At 57.9% G+C, this 15,251-nt stretch overlaps 1 protein-coding gene across 1 annotated transcript; it reads left to right on the top strand.

The window, feature by feature from the left end:
• The first annotated feature begins 527 nt into the window (after nt 1–527).
• Nucleotides 528–14,528, top strand: LOC140264835 (myosin regulatory light chain 11). Its single transcript, XM_072360735.1, has 6 exons — nt 528–611; nt 5,179–5,254; nt 8,110–8,214; nt 10,639–10,717; nt 11,826–11,874; nt 14,424–14,528. Exons 1-6 carry the CDS (start codon nt 576–578, stop codon nt 14,526–14,528), a joined length of 450 nt encoding a protein of 149 aa, XP_072216836.1. The 5' UTR covers nt 528–575.
• The last annotated feature ends 723 nt before the right edge of the window (nt 14,529–15,251 follow it).

Here is a 15,251-nt window from a genome sequence, read left to right as displayed (position 1 = left end):
TATAGACCCCCATGGACCCCATAGACCCCATGGACAGCACCCCATAGACCCCATAGACCCTCGTGGACCCCATAGACCACCCCATAGATCCCATAGACCCCCCCATGGACCCCATAGACCCCCATAGACTTCATAGACCCCCCTGGACTGCACCCCATAGACCCCCATTAGACCCCATAGACCCCATAGACCCCCCATGGACCCCACCCTATAGACCCCAATGGACCCCATAGACCCCCATAGACCCCCCCCACCCCACATATAACCCCCCCAGCCCCACATATTAACCCCCCCCCCCATTTTCTGCCCCCATAGACCCCAATAGACCCCATAGACCCCCCATATAACCCCCCAGCCCCACATATTAACCCCCCCCCACATAGGCCCCCATAGACCCCCATAGACCCCATAGACCCCCCCAGCCCCACATATTAACCCCCCCCCCCCATAGGCCCCCATAGACCCCCATAGACCCCATAGACCCCCCCAGCCCCACATATTAACCCCCCCCCCCCCCATAGGCCCCCAAGAAGGCGAAGCGTCGCGCAGCCGAAGGCTCCTCCAATGTCTTCTCCATGTTCGACCAGACCCAGATCCAGGAGTTCAAAGAGGTGCCTTTAATGGGGGGCTTCATTCAATGGGGGGGGATGTATGGGGCTCTATGGGACTCTATGGGGCTCTATGGGGCTCTATGGGGCTCTATGGGGTTTCTATGGGGCCCTATGGGGTTTCTATGGCGCCCTATGGGGTTTCTATTGGGCTCTATGGGGTTCTATGGGGCTCTATGGGGCACTATGGGGCTCTATGGGGGATGGGGGGCTCTATGGGGCTCTATGGGGTTTCTATTGGGCTCTATGGGGTTTCTACTGGGCTCTATGGGGCTCTGTGGGGATCTATGGGGTCTCTATGGGGTCTCTATGAGTCTCTATGGGACTCTATTGGGCTCTATGGGGCTCTATGGGGATCTATGGGGTCTCTATGAGGCTCTATGGGGCTCTATTGGGCTCTATTGGGCTCTATGGGGCTCTATGGGGCTCTATGGGGCTCTATGGGGTTTCTATTGGGCTCTATGGGTCTCTATGGGGATCTATGGGGTTTCTATGGGGCTCTATGGGTCTCTATGGGTCTCTATGGGGCTCTATGGGGCTCTATGGGGTTTCTATTGGGCTCTATGGGGTTCTATGGGGCTCTATGGGGCTCTATGGAGCTCTATGGGGTTTCTATGGGGCTCTATGGGGGATGGGGGGCTCTATGGGGCTCTATGGGGTCTCTATTGGGCTCTATAGGGGATGGGGGGCTCTATGGGGCTCTATGGGGTTCTATGGGGCTCTATGGGGCTCTATGGGGCTCTATGGGGTATCTATTGGGCTCTATGGGGCTCTATAGGGCTCTATGGGGCTCTATGGGGTTTCTATGGGGCTCTATGGGGTTTCTATGGGGCTCTATGGGCGTGGGGGGGCTGTATGGGGTCTCTATGGGGTTTCTATGGGGCCCTATGGGGTTTCTATGGCGCCCTATGGGGTTTCTATTGGGCTCTATGGGGCTCTATGGGGGATGGGGGGCTCTATGGGGCTCTATGAGGCTCTATGGGGCTCTATGGGGTTTCTATTGGGCTCTATGGGGTTCTATGGGGTCTCTATGGGGCTCTATGGGGTCTCTATTGGGCTCTATAGGGGATGGGGGGCTCTATGGGGCTCTATGGGTTTCTATGGGGCTCTATGGGGGATGGGGGGCTCTATGGGGCTCTATGGGGTTTCTATTGGGCTCTATGGGGCTCTATGGAGTAACTATGGGGCTCTATGGGGCTCTATGGAGTCACTATGGGGCTCTATGGGGTTTCTATTGGGCTCTATGGGGCTCTATGGGGCTCTATGGGCTTTCTATGGGGCTCTATGGGGCTCTATGAGGTTTCTATTGGGCACTATTGGGCTCTATGGGGTCTCTATGGGGCTCTATGGGGTTCTATGGGGTCTCTATTGGGCTCCATGGGGCTCCATGGGGCTCTATGGGGATCTATGGGGTTTCTATGGGGCTCTACGGGGATCTATGGGGAGCAATGGGGCACTGTGGGGCTCTATGGGGTCTCTATGGGGCTCTATGGGGGATGGGGGGCTGTATGGGGCTCTATGGGGTTCCTATGGGGCGCTATGGGGCTCTATGGGGTCTCTATGGGGTCTCTATGGGGCTCTATGGGGTTTCTATGGGGCTCTATGGGGTTTCTATGGGGCTCTATGGGGATCTATGGGGTCTCTATGGGGCTCTATGGGGTTTCTATGGGGTTCTATGGGGCTCTATGGGGCTCTATGGGGTTTCTATTGGGCTCTATGGGGCTCTATGGGGTTCTATGGGGTCTCTATTGGGCTCTATGGGGCTCCATGGGGCTCTATGGGGCTCTATGGGGCTCTGGGCTCTATGGGGTTTCTATGGGGTTCTATGGGGCTCTATGGGGCTCTATGGGGCTCTATGGAGCTCTATGGGGCTCTATGAGAATCTATGGGGTTCCTATGGGGCTCTATGGGGTTTCTATGGGGCTCTATGGGGATCTATGGGGTCTCTATGGGGCTCTATGGGGTTTCTATGGGGTTCTATGGGGCTCTATGGGGATCTATGGGGTTTCTATTGGGCTCTATGGGGCTCTATGGGGTTTCTATGGGGCTCTATGGGGAGCTATGGGGTTTCTAGGATAGCTTATAGGATCATATTACCCCTTATGGGGTCTTGTTCCTCCTTATAGGGTCATGGTCTCCCTTATAGGACCCCCTTATAGGACCCCCTTATGTGGTCGTGGTACCCCTTATGGGATCATATTACCCCTTATGGGGTCTTGTTCCTCCTTATAGGGTCATGGTACCCCTTATAGGGTCATGGTACCCCTTATAGTGTACCCCCTTATAGGACCCCCTTATAGGACCCCCTTATAGGGTCGTGGTACCCCTTATGGGATCATATTACACCTTATGGGGTCTTGTTCCTCCTTATAGGGTCATGGTGTCCCTTATAGGGTGCCCCCTTATAGGACCCCCTTATAGGGTACCCCCTTATAGGACCCCCTTATAGGACCCCCTTATGGGGTCGTGGTACCCCTTATGGGATCATATTACCCCTTATGGGGTCTCGTTTCTCCTTATAGGGTCACGGTGTCCCTTATAGGGTCGGGCTGCCATTCCAAGCTCCCTATTTATAGGTTCCCAGCTGTCCCCTCTATGGGGTCGGGTGACACCTTCAGGGTGCAGCTGTCCCTTATGGGGGGAGGGGGGGGATATAGGGGGGGTTATGGGGGGGAATAGAGCCCTATGGACCCCATAGAGACCCCATAGAGCCCTATAGACCCCATAGAGACCCCATAGAGCTCTATGGACCCCATAGAGACCCCATAGAGTCCTATAGACCCCATAGAGACCCCATAGAGCACTATGGACCCCATAGAGACCCCATAGAGCCCTATAGACCCCATAGAGACCCCATAAAGCTCTATGTACCCTATAGAGACCCCATAGAGCCCTATGGACCCCATAGAGACCCCATAGAATCCAATAGACCCTATAGAGCCCCCATTGACCCCATAGAGCCCTATGGACCCCATAGAGACCCCATAGAGCCCTATGTACCCCATAGAGACCCCATAGAGCCCTATAGACCCTATAGAGACTCCATAGAGCCCCATTGACCCCATAGACCCCATTGAGGCCCCATTGCCCCCATTGCCCCCACTGACCCCACTGACCCCTTTGACCCCATTGACCCCATTGACTCCATTGACCCCATAGACCCCATTGACCCCATTGACTCCACTGACCCCATTGACCCCTTTGACCCCATTGACCCCATTGACCCCATTGACCCCATTGGCCCCATTGGCCCCATAGACCCCAATAGACCCCATAGAGCCCAGTAGAGCCCATAGACCTCATTGACCCCATAGACCCCATTTCCCCCATAGACCCCATTGAGCCCATTGACCTCATTGACCCCATAGACCCCATTGACCCCATTGACCCTATTGACCCCATTGACCCCACTGACCCCATAGACCTCATTGACCCCATTGACCCTATTGACCCCAGTGACCCCATAGACCCCATTGACCTCATTAACCCCATTGACCCCATTGATCCCATTGACCCTATTGACCCCATTGCCCCCATTGCCCCCATAGACCCCTTTGACCCCATAGACCCCATTGACTCCATTGACCCCACTGACCTCATAGACCCCATTGACCCCATTGAGCCCATTGCCCCCATAGGCCCCATAGACCCCATAGACCCCATAGACCCCATTGACCCCATAGACCCCATAGACCCCATTGATCCCATTGTCCCCATTTCCCCCATAGACCCCATAGACCCCATAGACCCCATTGACCCCATTGACCCCATTGACCCCATAGACCCCACAGACCCCATTGACTTCATTGACCCCACTGACCTCATAGACCCCATTGACCCCATTGCCCCCATTGACCCCATTGACCCCAATGCCCCCATAGACCCCATTGACCCCATTGACCCCATAGAGTCTCCATAGACCCCATAGACCCCATTGACCCCATTGCCCCCATTGCCCCCATAGACCCCATTGACCCCAATGCCCCCATAGACCCCATTGACCCCACTGACCCCATAGAGTCTCCATAGACCCCATAGACCCCATTGACCCCATTGCCCCCATTGACCCCTTTGACCCCATTGACCCCATTGACCCCATAGACCCCATTGACCCCATTGGCCCCATTGACCCCATTGACCCCGTAGACCCCATAGACCCCATAGACCCCATTGACCCCATAGGCCCCATAGGCCCCATAGACCCCATTGACCCCATAGACCCCATTGACCCCATTGACCTCATTGGCCCCATAGATCCCAATAGACCCCATAGAGCCCATAGACCTCATTGACCCCATTGACCCCATTGACCTCATTGCCCCCATTGACCCCACAGACCCCATAGACCCCATTGACCCCATTGACCCCATTGACCCCATTGACCCCATTGACCCCATTGACCCCATTGACCCCACTGACCCCATAGACCCCATTATCCCCATTGACCCCATTGACCCCATTGACCCTATAGACCCCATTGACCCCATTGACCCCATAGACCCCATAGACCCCATTGACCCCATTGACCCCATTGACCCCATAGACCCCATTGACCCCATTGACCCCATAGGCCTTCACAGTGATTGATCAGAACCGGGATGGCATCATTGATAAGGACGACCTGCGGGAAACCTTCGCCGCTATGGGTAGGGGGCGGGGCTTAACGGAGGGGGCGGGGCTTAATGGAGGGGGCGGGGCTTAATGAAGGGGGCGGGGCTTAATGGAGGGGGCGGGGCTTAATGGAGGTGGGCGGGGCTTAATGGAGGGGGCGGGGCTTAATGGAGGGGGGCCGGGCTTAATGGAGGGGGCGGGGCTTAATGGAGGGGGGCGGGGCTTAATGGAGGGGGCGGGGCTTAATGGAGGGGGCGGGACTTAATGGAGGGGGGCCGGGCTTAATGGAGGGGGTGGGGCTTAATGGAGGGGGCGGGGCTTAATGGAGGGGGCGGGGCTTAATGGAGGGGGCGGGGCTTAATGGAGGGGCGGGGCTTAATGGAGGGGGCGGGGCTTAATGGAGGGGGGCCGGGCTTAATGGAGGGGGGCGGGGCTTAATGGAGGGGGCGGGGCTTAATGCAGGGGGCGGGGCTTAATGGAGGGGCGGGGATTAATGGAGGGGGCGGGGCTTAATGAAAGGGGCGGGGCTTAATGGAGGGGCGGGGCTTAATGGAGGGGGGCGGGGCTTAATGGGTAGGGGGCGGGGCTTAATGGAGGGGCGGGGCTTAATGGAGGGGGCGGGGCTTAATGGAGGGGGCGGGGCTTAATGCAGGGGGCGGGACTTAATGAAGGGGGCGAGCCTAAGAGGGGGCGGAGCCAAAGAAAGGGGGCGGGGCCTATTGAAGGGGATTGGGCCTAATGGAGGACTATTGAGGGGGCGGGGCCTAGTGAAGGGGGCGTGGTCTAAAGAGGGGGCGGGGCCAAATGTTGGGGGCGTGGCCTAAATGGGGGGACCTTGACTATGGTGGTGGGCGGGGCTAAATTGGGGGCGGGGCCTAATGGAAGGGGGCGGGGCCTACTGGGGGGCGTGGCCTGATGGAAGGGGGCGGGGTTTAAGGAGGGGGCTAAAGGGGGCGGGGCCTAATGGAGGGGGCGGGGCCTAACGAGGGGGCGGGGATTAGAGAGAGGGGGCGTGGCCTAAAGAGGGTGTGGCCTATGGGATTGGGGGGCTAATGAGGGGGGCGGGGCCTAAATAGGGTAAGTGAAGGGGGCGTGGCCTAACAAAGGGGGTGTGGCCTAATCGAAGGGGCGTGGCTTATAGAGAGGGGGCGGGGCCTGAGAAGGGGGCGGGGCCTAACGAGGGGGCATTGCCTAAGGAAGGGGCGGGGCCTAGAATTGAGGGCGGGGTCTAACTGGGAAAAGGGGGCGGGGACTAATGGAGGGGGGCGTGGCCTATGAAGGGGGCGGGGCCTAAAATGGGCGTGGCCTAATGGAGGGGGCGTGGCCTATGAAGGGGCGTGGCCTAAGGGAGGGGGCGTGGCCTAATGGAGGGGGCGGGGGCTAAGACGGGTTAAAGGGGGCGGGTCCTAAGAAGAGGCGGGGCTTAATGGAGGGGGCGTGGCCTAATGGAGGGGGCGTGGCCTATGAAGGGGCGTGGCCTAACGGTGGGCGTGGCCTAATTCAGGGGGTGGGGCCTTAGAGGGGATAAGGGGGCGGGGCCTAAATAAGGGGAATGGACCTAAGTGGGGTTAAAGGGGGCGGGGCCTAAGAAGAGGCGGGGCCTAATGGGGGGGCGGGGCCTAATGGGGGGGCGGGGCCTAATGGTGGGCGGGGCCTAATGAAGGGGCGGGGCCTAAGACGGGTTAAAGGGGGCGGGGCCTAAGAAGAGGCGGGTCCTAATGGAGGGGGCGGGGCCTAAGACGGGTTAAAGGGGGGCGGGGCCTAAGAGGAGGCGGGGCCTAAGATGAGGCGGGGCCTAATGGAGGGGGCGTGGCCTAAAAGGGGCGTGGCCTAATGGAGGGGGCGGGGCCTAAATAAGGGGGAAGGACCTAAGTGGAGTTTAAGGGGGCGGGGCCTAAGAAGAGGCGGGGCCTAATGGAAGGGGCGGGGCCTAATGGAAGGGGTGTGGCCTATGAAGGGGCGTGGCCTAATGGAGGGGGCGGGGCCTAATGGAGGGGGCGGGGCTTAAGAGGGGTTAAAGGGGGCGGGGCCTAAATAAGGGGAATGGACCTAAGTGGGGTTAAAGGGGGCGGAGCCTATGAATGGGCGGGGCCCAATGGAGGGGGCGTGGCCTAATGGAGGGGGCGTGGCCTAATGGGGGGCGGGGGCCTAATGGTGGGCGGGGCCTAATGAAGGGGCGGGGCCTAATGGAGGGGGCGGGGCCTAAATAAGGGGAAAGGACCTAAGTGGGGTTAAAGGGGGCGGAGCCTATGAATGGGCGTGGCCTAATGGAGGGGGCGTGGCCTAATGGAGGGGCGGGGCCTAAAGGAGAGGGCGGGGCCTAATGGGGGGCGGGGCCTAATGGTGGGCGGGGCCTAATGGTGGGCGGGGCCTAATGGTGGGGGCGGGGCCCAAACGGGTTAAAGGGGGCGGGGCCTAAGAAGAGGTGGGGCAAAATGGAGGGGGCGGGGCCTAATGGTGGGCGTGGCCTAATGAAGGGGCGGGGCCTAAGAAGAGGCGGGGCCTAATGGAGGGGGCGGGGCCTAATGGAGGGGGCGGGGGCCTAAGAGCGGTTAAAGGGGGCGGGGCCTAAGAAGAGTCGGGGCCTAATGGAGGGGGCGGGGCCTAATGGAGGGGGCGGGGCCTAAGAGGGTAGGGGGGCGGGGCCTAAATAAGGGGAAAGGACCTATGTGGGGTTAAAGGGGGCGGAGCCTATGAGTGGGCGGGGCCTAATGAAGGGGCGGGGCCTAATGGAGTGGGCGGGGCCCAAACGGGTTAAAGGGGGCGGGGCCTAAGAAGAGGCGGGGCCTAATGGAGGGGGCGTGGCCTATGAATGGGCGTGGCCTAATGGAGGGGGCGTGGCCTATGAAGGGGGCGGGGCCTAAAAGGGGCGTGTCCACGGCTCCTATAGGGCGGCTGAACGTGAAGAACGAGGAGCTGGACGCCATGATTAAAGAGGCCAGCGGCCCCATTAACTTCACCGTCTTCCTCACCATGTTCGGGGAGAAGCTCAAAGGTCAGACCTGCCCCATAGATCAGCCCCATAGATCCCCCTCCTGCCCCATAGATCCACATCAGCCCCATAGATCCCCCCTCTGCCCCATAGATCCACACTGTGCCCCATAGATTCACACCCTGCCCCATAGATCAGCCCCATAGATCCCTATTCTGCCCCATAGATCCCATCTCTGCCCCATAGATCCACATCAGCCCCATAGATCCATATCTGCCCTATAGATCAGCCCCATAGATCCCCATTCTGCCCATAGATCCACATCAGCCCCATAGATCAGCCCCATAGATCCACACTCTGCCCCATAGATCCACATCAGCCCCATAGATCCACATCAGCCCCATAGATCAGCCCCATAGATCCACATCAGCCCCATAGATCAGCCCCATAGATCCCCATTCTGCCCCATAGATTCACATCTGCCCCATAGATCAGCCCCATAGATCCACATTCTGCCCCATAGATCCATATCTGCCCCATAGATCCACATCTACCCCATAGATCAGCCCCATAGATCCACACTCTGCCCCATAGATCAGCCCCATAGATCCACATCTGCCCCATAGATCAGCCCCATAGATCCCCATTCTGCCCCATAGATCCCCATTCTGTCCCATAGATCCATATCTGCCCCATAGATCCACATCTACCCTATAGATCAGCCCCATAGATCCCCATTCTGCCCCATAGATCCACATCTGCCCCATAGATCCATATCTGCCCCATAGATCAGCCCCATAGATCCACATTCTGCCCCATAGATCCACACTCTGCCCCATAGATCCCCCTCCTGCCCCATAGATCCCCATTCTGCCCCATAGATCCCCCATTCTGCCCCATAGATCCACACTCTGCCCCATAGATCCACATCTGCCCCATAGATCCACATCTTCCCCATAGATCAGCCCCATAGATCCCCTCTCTGCTCAATAGATCCACATTCTGCCCCATAGATCCACACCCTGCCCCATAGATCCTCACTCTGCCCCATAGATCCCCCATTCTGCCCCATAGATCCATATCTGCCCCATAGATCCACACCCTGCCCCATAGATCCCCCATTCTGCCCCATAGATCCATATCTGCCCCATAGATCCACACTCTGCCCCATAGATCCCCCATTCTGCCCCATAGATCCATATATGCCCCTTAGATCAGCCCCATAGATCCACACTCTGCCCCATAGATCCATATCTGCCCCATAGATCCACATCTACCCTATAGATCACCCCCATAGATCCCCATTCTGCCCCATAGATCCACACCCTGCCCCATAGATCCACATCTGCCCCATAGATCAGCCCCATAGATCCACACTCTGCCCCATAGATCAGCCCCATAGATCCCCATTCTGCCCCATAGATCCACATCTGCCCCATAGATCCACATCTGGCCCATAGATCAGCCCCATAGATCCACATTCTGCCCCATAGATCCACACTCTGCCCCATAGATCCCCCTCCTGCCCCATAGATCCCCATTCTGCCCCATAGATCCCCCATTCTGCCCCATAGATCCACACTCTGCCCCATAGATCCACATCTGCCCCATAGATCCACATCTTCCCCATAGATCAGCCCCATAGATCCCCTCTCTGCTCAATAGATCCACATTCTGCCCCATAGATCCACACCCTGCCCCATAGATCCTCACTCTGCCCCATAGATCCCCCATTCTGCCCCATAGATCCATATCTGCCCCATAGATCCACACCCTGCCCCATAGATCCCCCATTCTGCCCCATAGATCCATATCTGCCCCATAGATCCACACTCTGCCCCATAGATCCCCCATTCTGCCCCATAGATCCATATATGCCCCTTAGATCAGCCCCATAGATCCACACTCTGCCCCATAGATCCATATCTGCCCCATAGATCCACATCTACCCTATAGATCACCCCCATAGATCCCCATTCTGCCCCATAGATCCACACCCTGCCCCATAGATCCACATCTGCCCCATAGATCAGCCCCATAGATCCACACTCTGCCCCATAGATCAGCCCCATAGATCCCCATTCTGCCCCATAGATCCACACTCTGCCCCATAGATCCACATCTGGCCCATAGATCAGCCCCATAGATCCACACCCTACCCCATAGATCCACACTCTGCCCCATAGATCCCCCTCCTGCCCCATAGATCCACACTCTGCCCCATAGATCCCCCCTTTGCCCCATAGATCAGCCCCATAGATCCATATCTGCCCCATAGATCCACATCTACCCCATAGATCAGCCCCATAGATCCACACTCTGCCCCATAGATCCACACTCTGCCCCATAGATCCCCCTCCTGCCCCATAGATCCCCCTCCTGCCCCATAGATCCACACCCTGCCCCATAGATCAGCCCCATAGATCCCCATCTGCCCCATAGACCCCCCCCTCACCCCATAACCAACCCCCCCCTGCCCCATTGCAGGCGCTGACCCCGAGGACGTCATCATGGGGGCCTTCAAAGTGCTGGACCCCGATGGGAAGGGATCCATTAAGAAGAGCTTGTGAGTGGGGTCTATGGGGTCTATGGGGTCTATGGGGTCAATGGGGTCTATGGGGTCAATGGGGTCTATGGGGTTAATGGGGTCAATGGGGTCTATGGGGTCAATGGGGTCTATGGGGTTAATGGGGTCAATGGGGTCTATGGGGTCAATGGGGTCTATGGGGTTAATGAGGTCAATGGGGTCTATGGGGTCAATGGGGTCTATGGGGTCTATGGGGTCTATGGGGTCAATGGGGTCTATGGGGTCTATGGGGTCAATGGGGCTTATGGGGTCTATGGGGTCAATGGGGTCTATGGGGTCAGTGGGGTCTATTGGGGTCAATGGGGTCTATGGGGTCAGTGGGGTCAATGGGGTTATTGGGGTCAATGGGGTCAATGGGGTCTATGGGGTCTATGGGGTCAATGGGGCCTATGGGGTCTATGGGGTCAATGGGGTCAATGGGGTCTATGGGGTCAATGGGGTCAATGGGGTCTGTGGGGTCTGTGGGGTCAATGGGGTCAATGGGGTTAATGGGGCCAGTGGGGTCTATGGGGTCTATGGGGTCAATGGGGTCTGTGGGGTCTATGGGGTCAATGGGGTCAATGGCGTCAATGGGGTCTATGGGGACAATGGGGTCTATGGGGTCAGTGGGGTCAGTGGGGTCAATGGGGTCAATGGGGTCTGTTGGGTCTATGGGGTCAATGGGGTCTGTGGGGTCTATGGGGTCAATGGGGTCAATGGGGTCAATGGGGTCTATGGGGTCTGTGGGGTCAATGGGGTCTATAGGGTCAATCGGGTCTATGGGGTCAATGGGACCTATGGGGTCTATGGGGTCAATGGGGTCTATGGGGTTAATGGGGTCAATGGGGTCTATGGGGTCTATGGGGTCAATGGGGTCTATGGGGTCTATGGGGTCTATGGGGTCTATGGGGTCAATGGGGTCTATGGGGTCTATGGGGTCTATGGGGTCTATGGGGTCAATGGGGTCTATAGGGTCAATGGGGTCAATGGGTTCTTATGGGGTCTATGGGGTCAATGGGGTCAATGGGGTCTATGGGGTCAATGGGGGCTCAATGGGGCCCTATAGGGTCTCTATGGGGTCACCCCATACTGACCCCCCACCCCACAGCCTGGAGGAGCTGCTGACCACCCAGTGCGACCGCTTCACCCCAGAGGAGGTGAGACCCCCAACCCCCCCCCCACCCCCCCCATATCCCCCCATAGGACCCCCTATATCCACCCATATATCCCCATATCCCCCCATAGGACCCCCCATATCTCCCCATATCCCCCCATATCCCCCCATAGGACCCCCCACCCTCCATAGGACCCCCCCAGACCCCCATATCCCCCCATATCTCCCCATAGGACCCCCCATATTCCCCCATATCCCCCCATATCTCCCCATATCTCCCCATAGGACCCCCCATATCCCCCCATATCCCCCCATATCTCCCCATAGGACCCCCCATATCCCCCCATATCCCCCCATATCTCCCCATAGGACCCCCCATATCCCCCCATATCCCCCCATATCCCCCCATATCCCCCTATAGGACCCCCCATATCCCCCCCATAGGACCCCCCACCCTCCATAGGACCCCCCAGACCCCCATATCCCCCCCATAGGACCCCCCATATCCCCCTTATTACCCCCCATATCCCCCCATAATCCCCCCATATCTCCCCATATCCCCCCATATCTCCACCCTAAGACCCCCTACACCCCCCATATCCCCCCATAGGACCCCCCAGACCCCCATATCTCCCCCCATAGGATCCCCCAATACCCCCATATCCCCCCATATCCCCCCATATCTCCCCCTTAAGACCCCCCCAGACCCCATATCTCCCTTTTGACCCCCATATCTCCCCATAGGACCCCCCCCACCCCCCATATCCCCCTTATTACCCCCCATATCCCCCCATAGGACCCACATATCCCCCCATAGGACCCCCCATATCCCCCATATCCCCCCATATCCTCCCCTATATCCCCCCATATCCCCCTTATTACCCCCCATATCCCCCTATATCCCCCCATATCCCCCCATATCTCCCCATATCCCCCCATAGGACCCCCCATATACCCCCATATCCCCCCATAGGACCCCATATCCCCCCATATCCCCCTTATTACCCCCCATATCCCCCCATAGGACCCTCCAGACCCCCATATCCTCCCATATCCCCCCATATCCCCCTATATCCCCCCATATTCCCCCATATCCCCCCTTATTACCCCCCATATCCCCCATAGGACCCCTATATCCCCCCATATCCCCCTTATTACCCCCCATATCTCCCCATATCCCCCCATAGAACCCCCCATACTCCCTCATAGGACCCCCATATCCCCCCATATCCCCCCATATCCCCCCATATCTCCCCCCCTAAGACCCTCCCTTAGACCCCCATATCTCCCCATATCCCCTCACAGGACCCCACAGACCCCATATCCCCCCCTAAGACCCCCATACCCCCCTATATCCCCCCAAATCCCCCCATATCTCCCCCTTAAGACCCCCCCAGACCCCATATCTCCCCCCTTATTACCCCCCATATCCCCCAATACCCCCATAGGACCCCCGTTATCCCCCCATATCTCCCCATAGGACCCCCATATCCCCCCATATCTCCCCCATATCCCCCCATATCTCCCCATAGGACCCCCCAATACCCCCATATCCCCCCATATCTCCCCATATCCCCCCATAGGACCCCCCATATCCCCCCATATCTCCTCATATCCCCCCATATCCCCCTATATCCCCCCATAACTCCCCATATCCCCCCATATCCCCCTATATCCAACCATATCCCCCCATATCTCCCCATATCCCCCCCATAGGACCCCCCATATCCCACCATATCTCCCCATAGGACCCCCCAATACCCCCATATCCCCCCATATCCCCCCATATCATCTCCCCCCTAAGACCCCCCCCACCCCCCATATCCCCCCCTAAGAGCCCCCCAGACCCCATATCTTCCCTCATATCCCCCCCATATCTTCACATAGGACCCCTATATCCCCCCATATCCCCCCATATACTCCCATATCCCCCCATAGGACCCCCATATTCCCCCATATCTCCCCCTTATGACCCCCCCCCCCCTTATATCTCCCCCCTTATTACCCCCCATATCCCCCCATATCCCCGTTATTACCCCCCATATCCCCCCATATCCCCCTATATCCCCCCATATCTCCCCGATATCCCCCCCTAAGACCCCCCCAGACCCCATATCTCCCCTCATATCCCCCCTATATCCCCCCATATCCCCCCATATCTCCCCATATCCCCCATATCTCCCCATAGGACCCCCCAATACCCCCATATCCCCCCATATCCTCCCCTATATCCCCCCATATCCCCCCATATCCCCCCATATCCTCCCCTATATACCCCCATATCCCCCCATATCCCCCCATATCCCCCTTATTACCCCCCATAAATCCCATATCCCCCCATAGGACCCCCCATATCCCCCCATATCCCCCTATATCCCCCCATATCCCCCCATAGGACCCCCAGATCCCCATATATCTCCCCATAGGACCCCCCAATACCCCCATATCCCCCTTATTACCCCCCATATCCCCCCATATCTCCCCCATATCCCCCCATATCTCCCCCCTAAGACCCCCCCCAGACCCCATATCTCTCCCCTGCCCTATAGATTAAGACCCCCCCCCCCCATTACACCCCCCCCTGCCCCATAGATAAAGAACATGTGGGCCGCTTTCCCCCCCGACGTGGCCGGCAACGTGGACTATAAGAACATCTGCTACGTCATCACCCACGGCGAGGACAAAGAAGGGGAGTGACCCCCCACCCCCCCCCCCCCCCCCCCTTCCATCCCATAATAGTGGGACCCCCCCCCCACCCTATAACAGGGGGACCCCAACCCCAAATAGGGGGACCCCCCCCCCCCCCTATATTCAATAAAGCAATGTGTTTTCCATGGCTCTGTTTAATGATATAAGGGGGGGGGGGGGGTTCTGGTGGGTCCAATTGGGTCCAATGGGGTCCAATGGGGTTCAGTGGGGTTTAATGGGGTCCAATGGGTCCAATGGGGTTCTGGTGGGGTCTAATAGGGTCCAATGGGGTTTAATGGGGTTCTGGTGGGGTCCAATGGGGTCCAATAGGGTCCAATGGGGTCCAGTGGGGTTCTGGTGGGGTCCAATGGGGTTCTGGTGGGGTCCAATAGGGTCCAATGGAATCCAATAGGGTCCAATGAGGTCCAATGGGGTCTAATAGGGTCCAATGGGGTCCAATGGGGTTCTGGTGGGGTCCAATGGGGTTTAAATGGGGTTCTGGTGGGGTCCAATATAGTTCAATGGGGTTCTGGTGGGGTCCAATGGGGTTCAGTGGGGTTCTGGTGGGGTCCAATGGGGTCCAGTGGGGTCCAATGGGGTTCAATGGGGTTTAATGGGGTTCTAGTGGGTCCAATAGGGTCCAATGGGGTCCAATGGGGTTCTAATGGGGTTCTGGTGGGGTCCAATGAGGTTCAATGGGGTTCTGGTGGGGTCCAATTGGGTTCAATGGGG

Source organism: Excalfactoria chinensis, unplaced genomic scaffold (genome assembly GCF_039878825.1).
Source record: "Excalfactoria chinensis isolate bCotChi1 unplaced genomic scaffold, bCotChi1.hap2 Scaffold_325, whole genome shotgun sequence".
Classification (NCBI taxonomy): domain Eukaryota; kingdom Metazoa; phylum Chordata; class Aves; order Galliformes; family Phasianidae; genus Excalfactoria; species Excalfactoria chinensis.
The sequence above is the reverse complement of the archived record's forward strand: the minus strand, read 5'-3'. Positions and strand labels throughout refer to the sequence as shown.

What these genes read in the sequence shown, in the direction of transcription:
- LOC140264835 (XM_072360735.1), top strand. Translation starts at nt 576, where the DNA reads ATGTTCGACCAGACCCAGATCCAGGAGTTCAAAGAG. An exon ending in GGAAACCTTCGCCGCTATGG is followed by an intron (nt 5,255 to 8,109) that starts GTAGGGGGCGGG and finishes CGGCTCCTATAG; the next exon opens with GGCGGCTGAACGTGAAGAAC. An exon ending in ACCGCTTCACCCCAGAGGAG is followed by an intron (nt 11,875 to 14,423) that starts GTGAGACCCCCA and finishes CCTGCCCCATAG; the next exon opens with ATAAAGAACATGTGGGCCGC.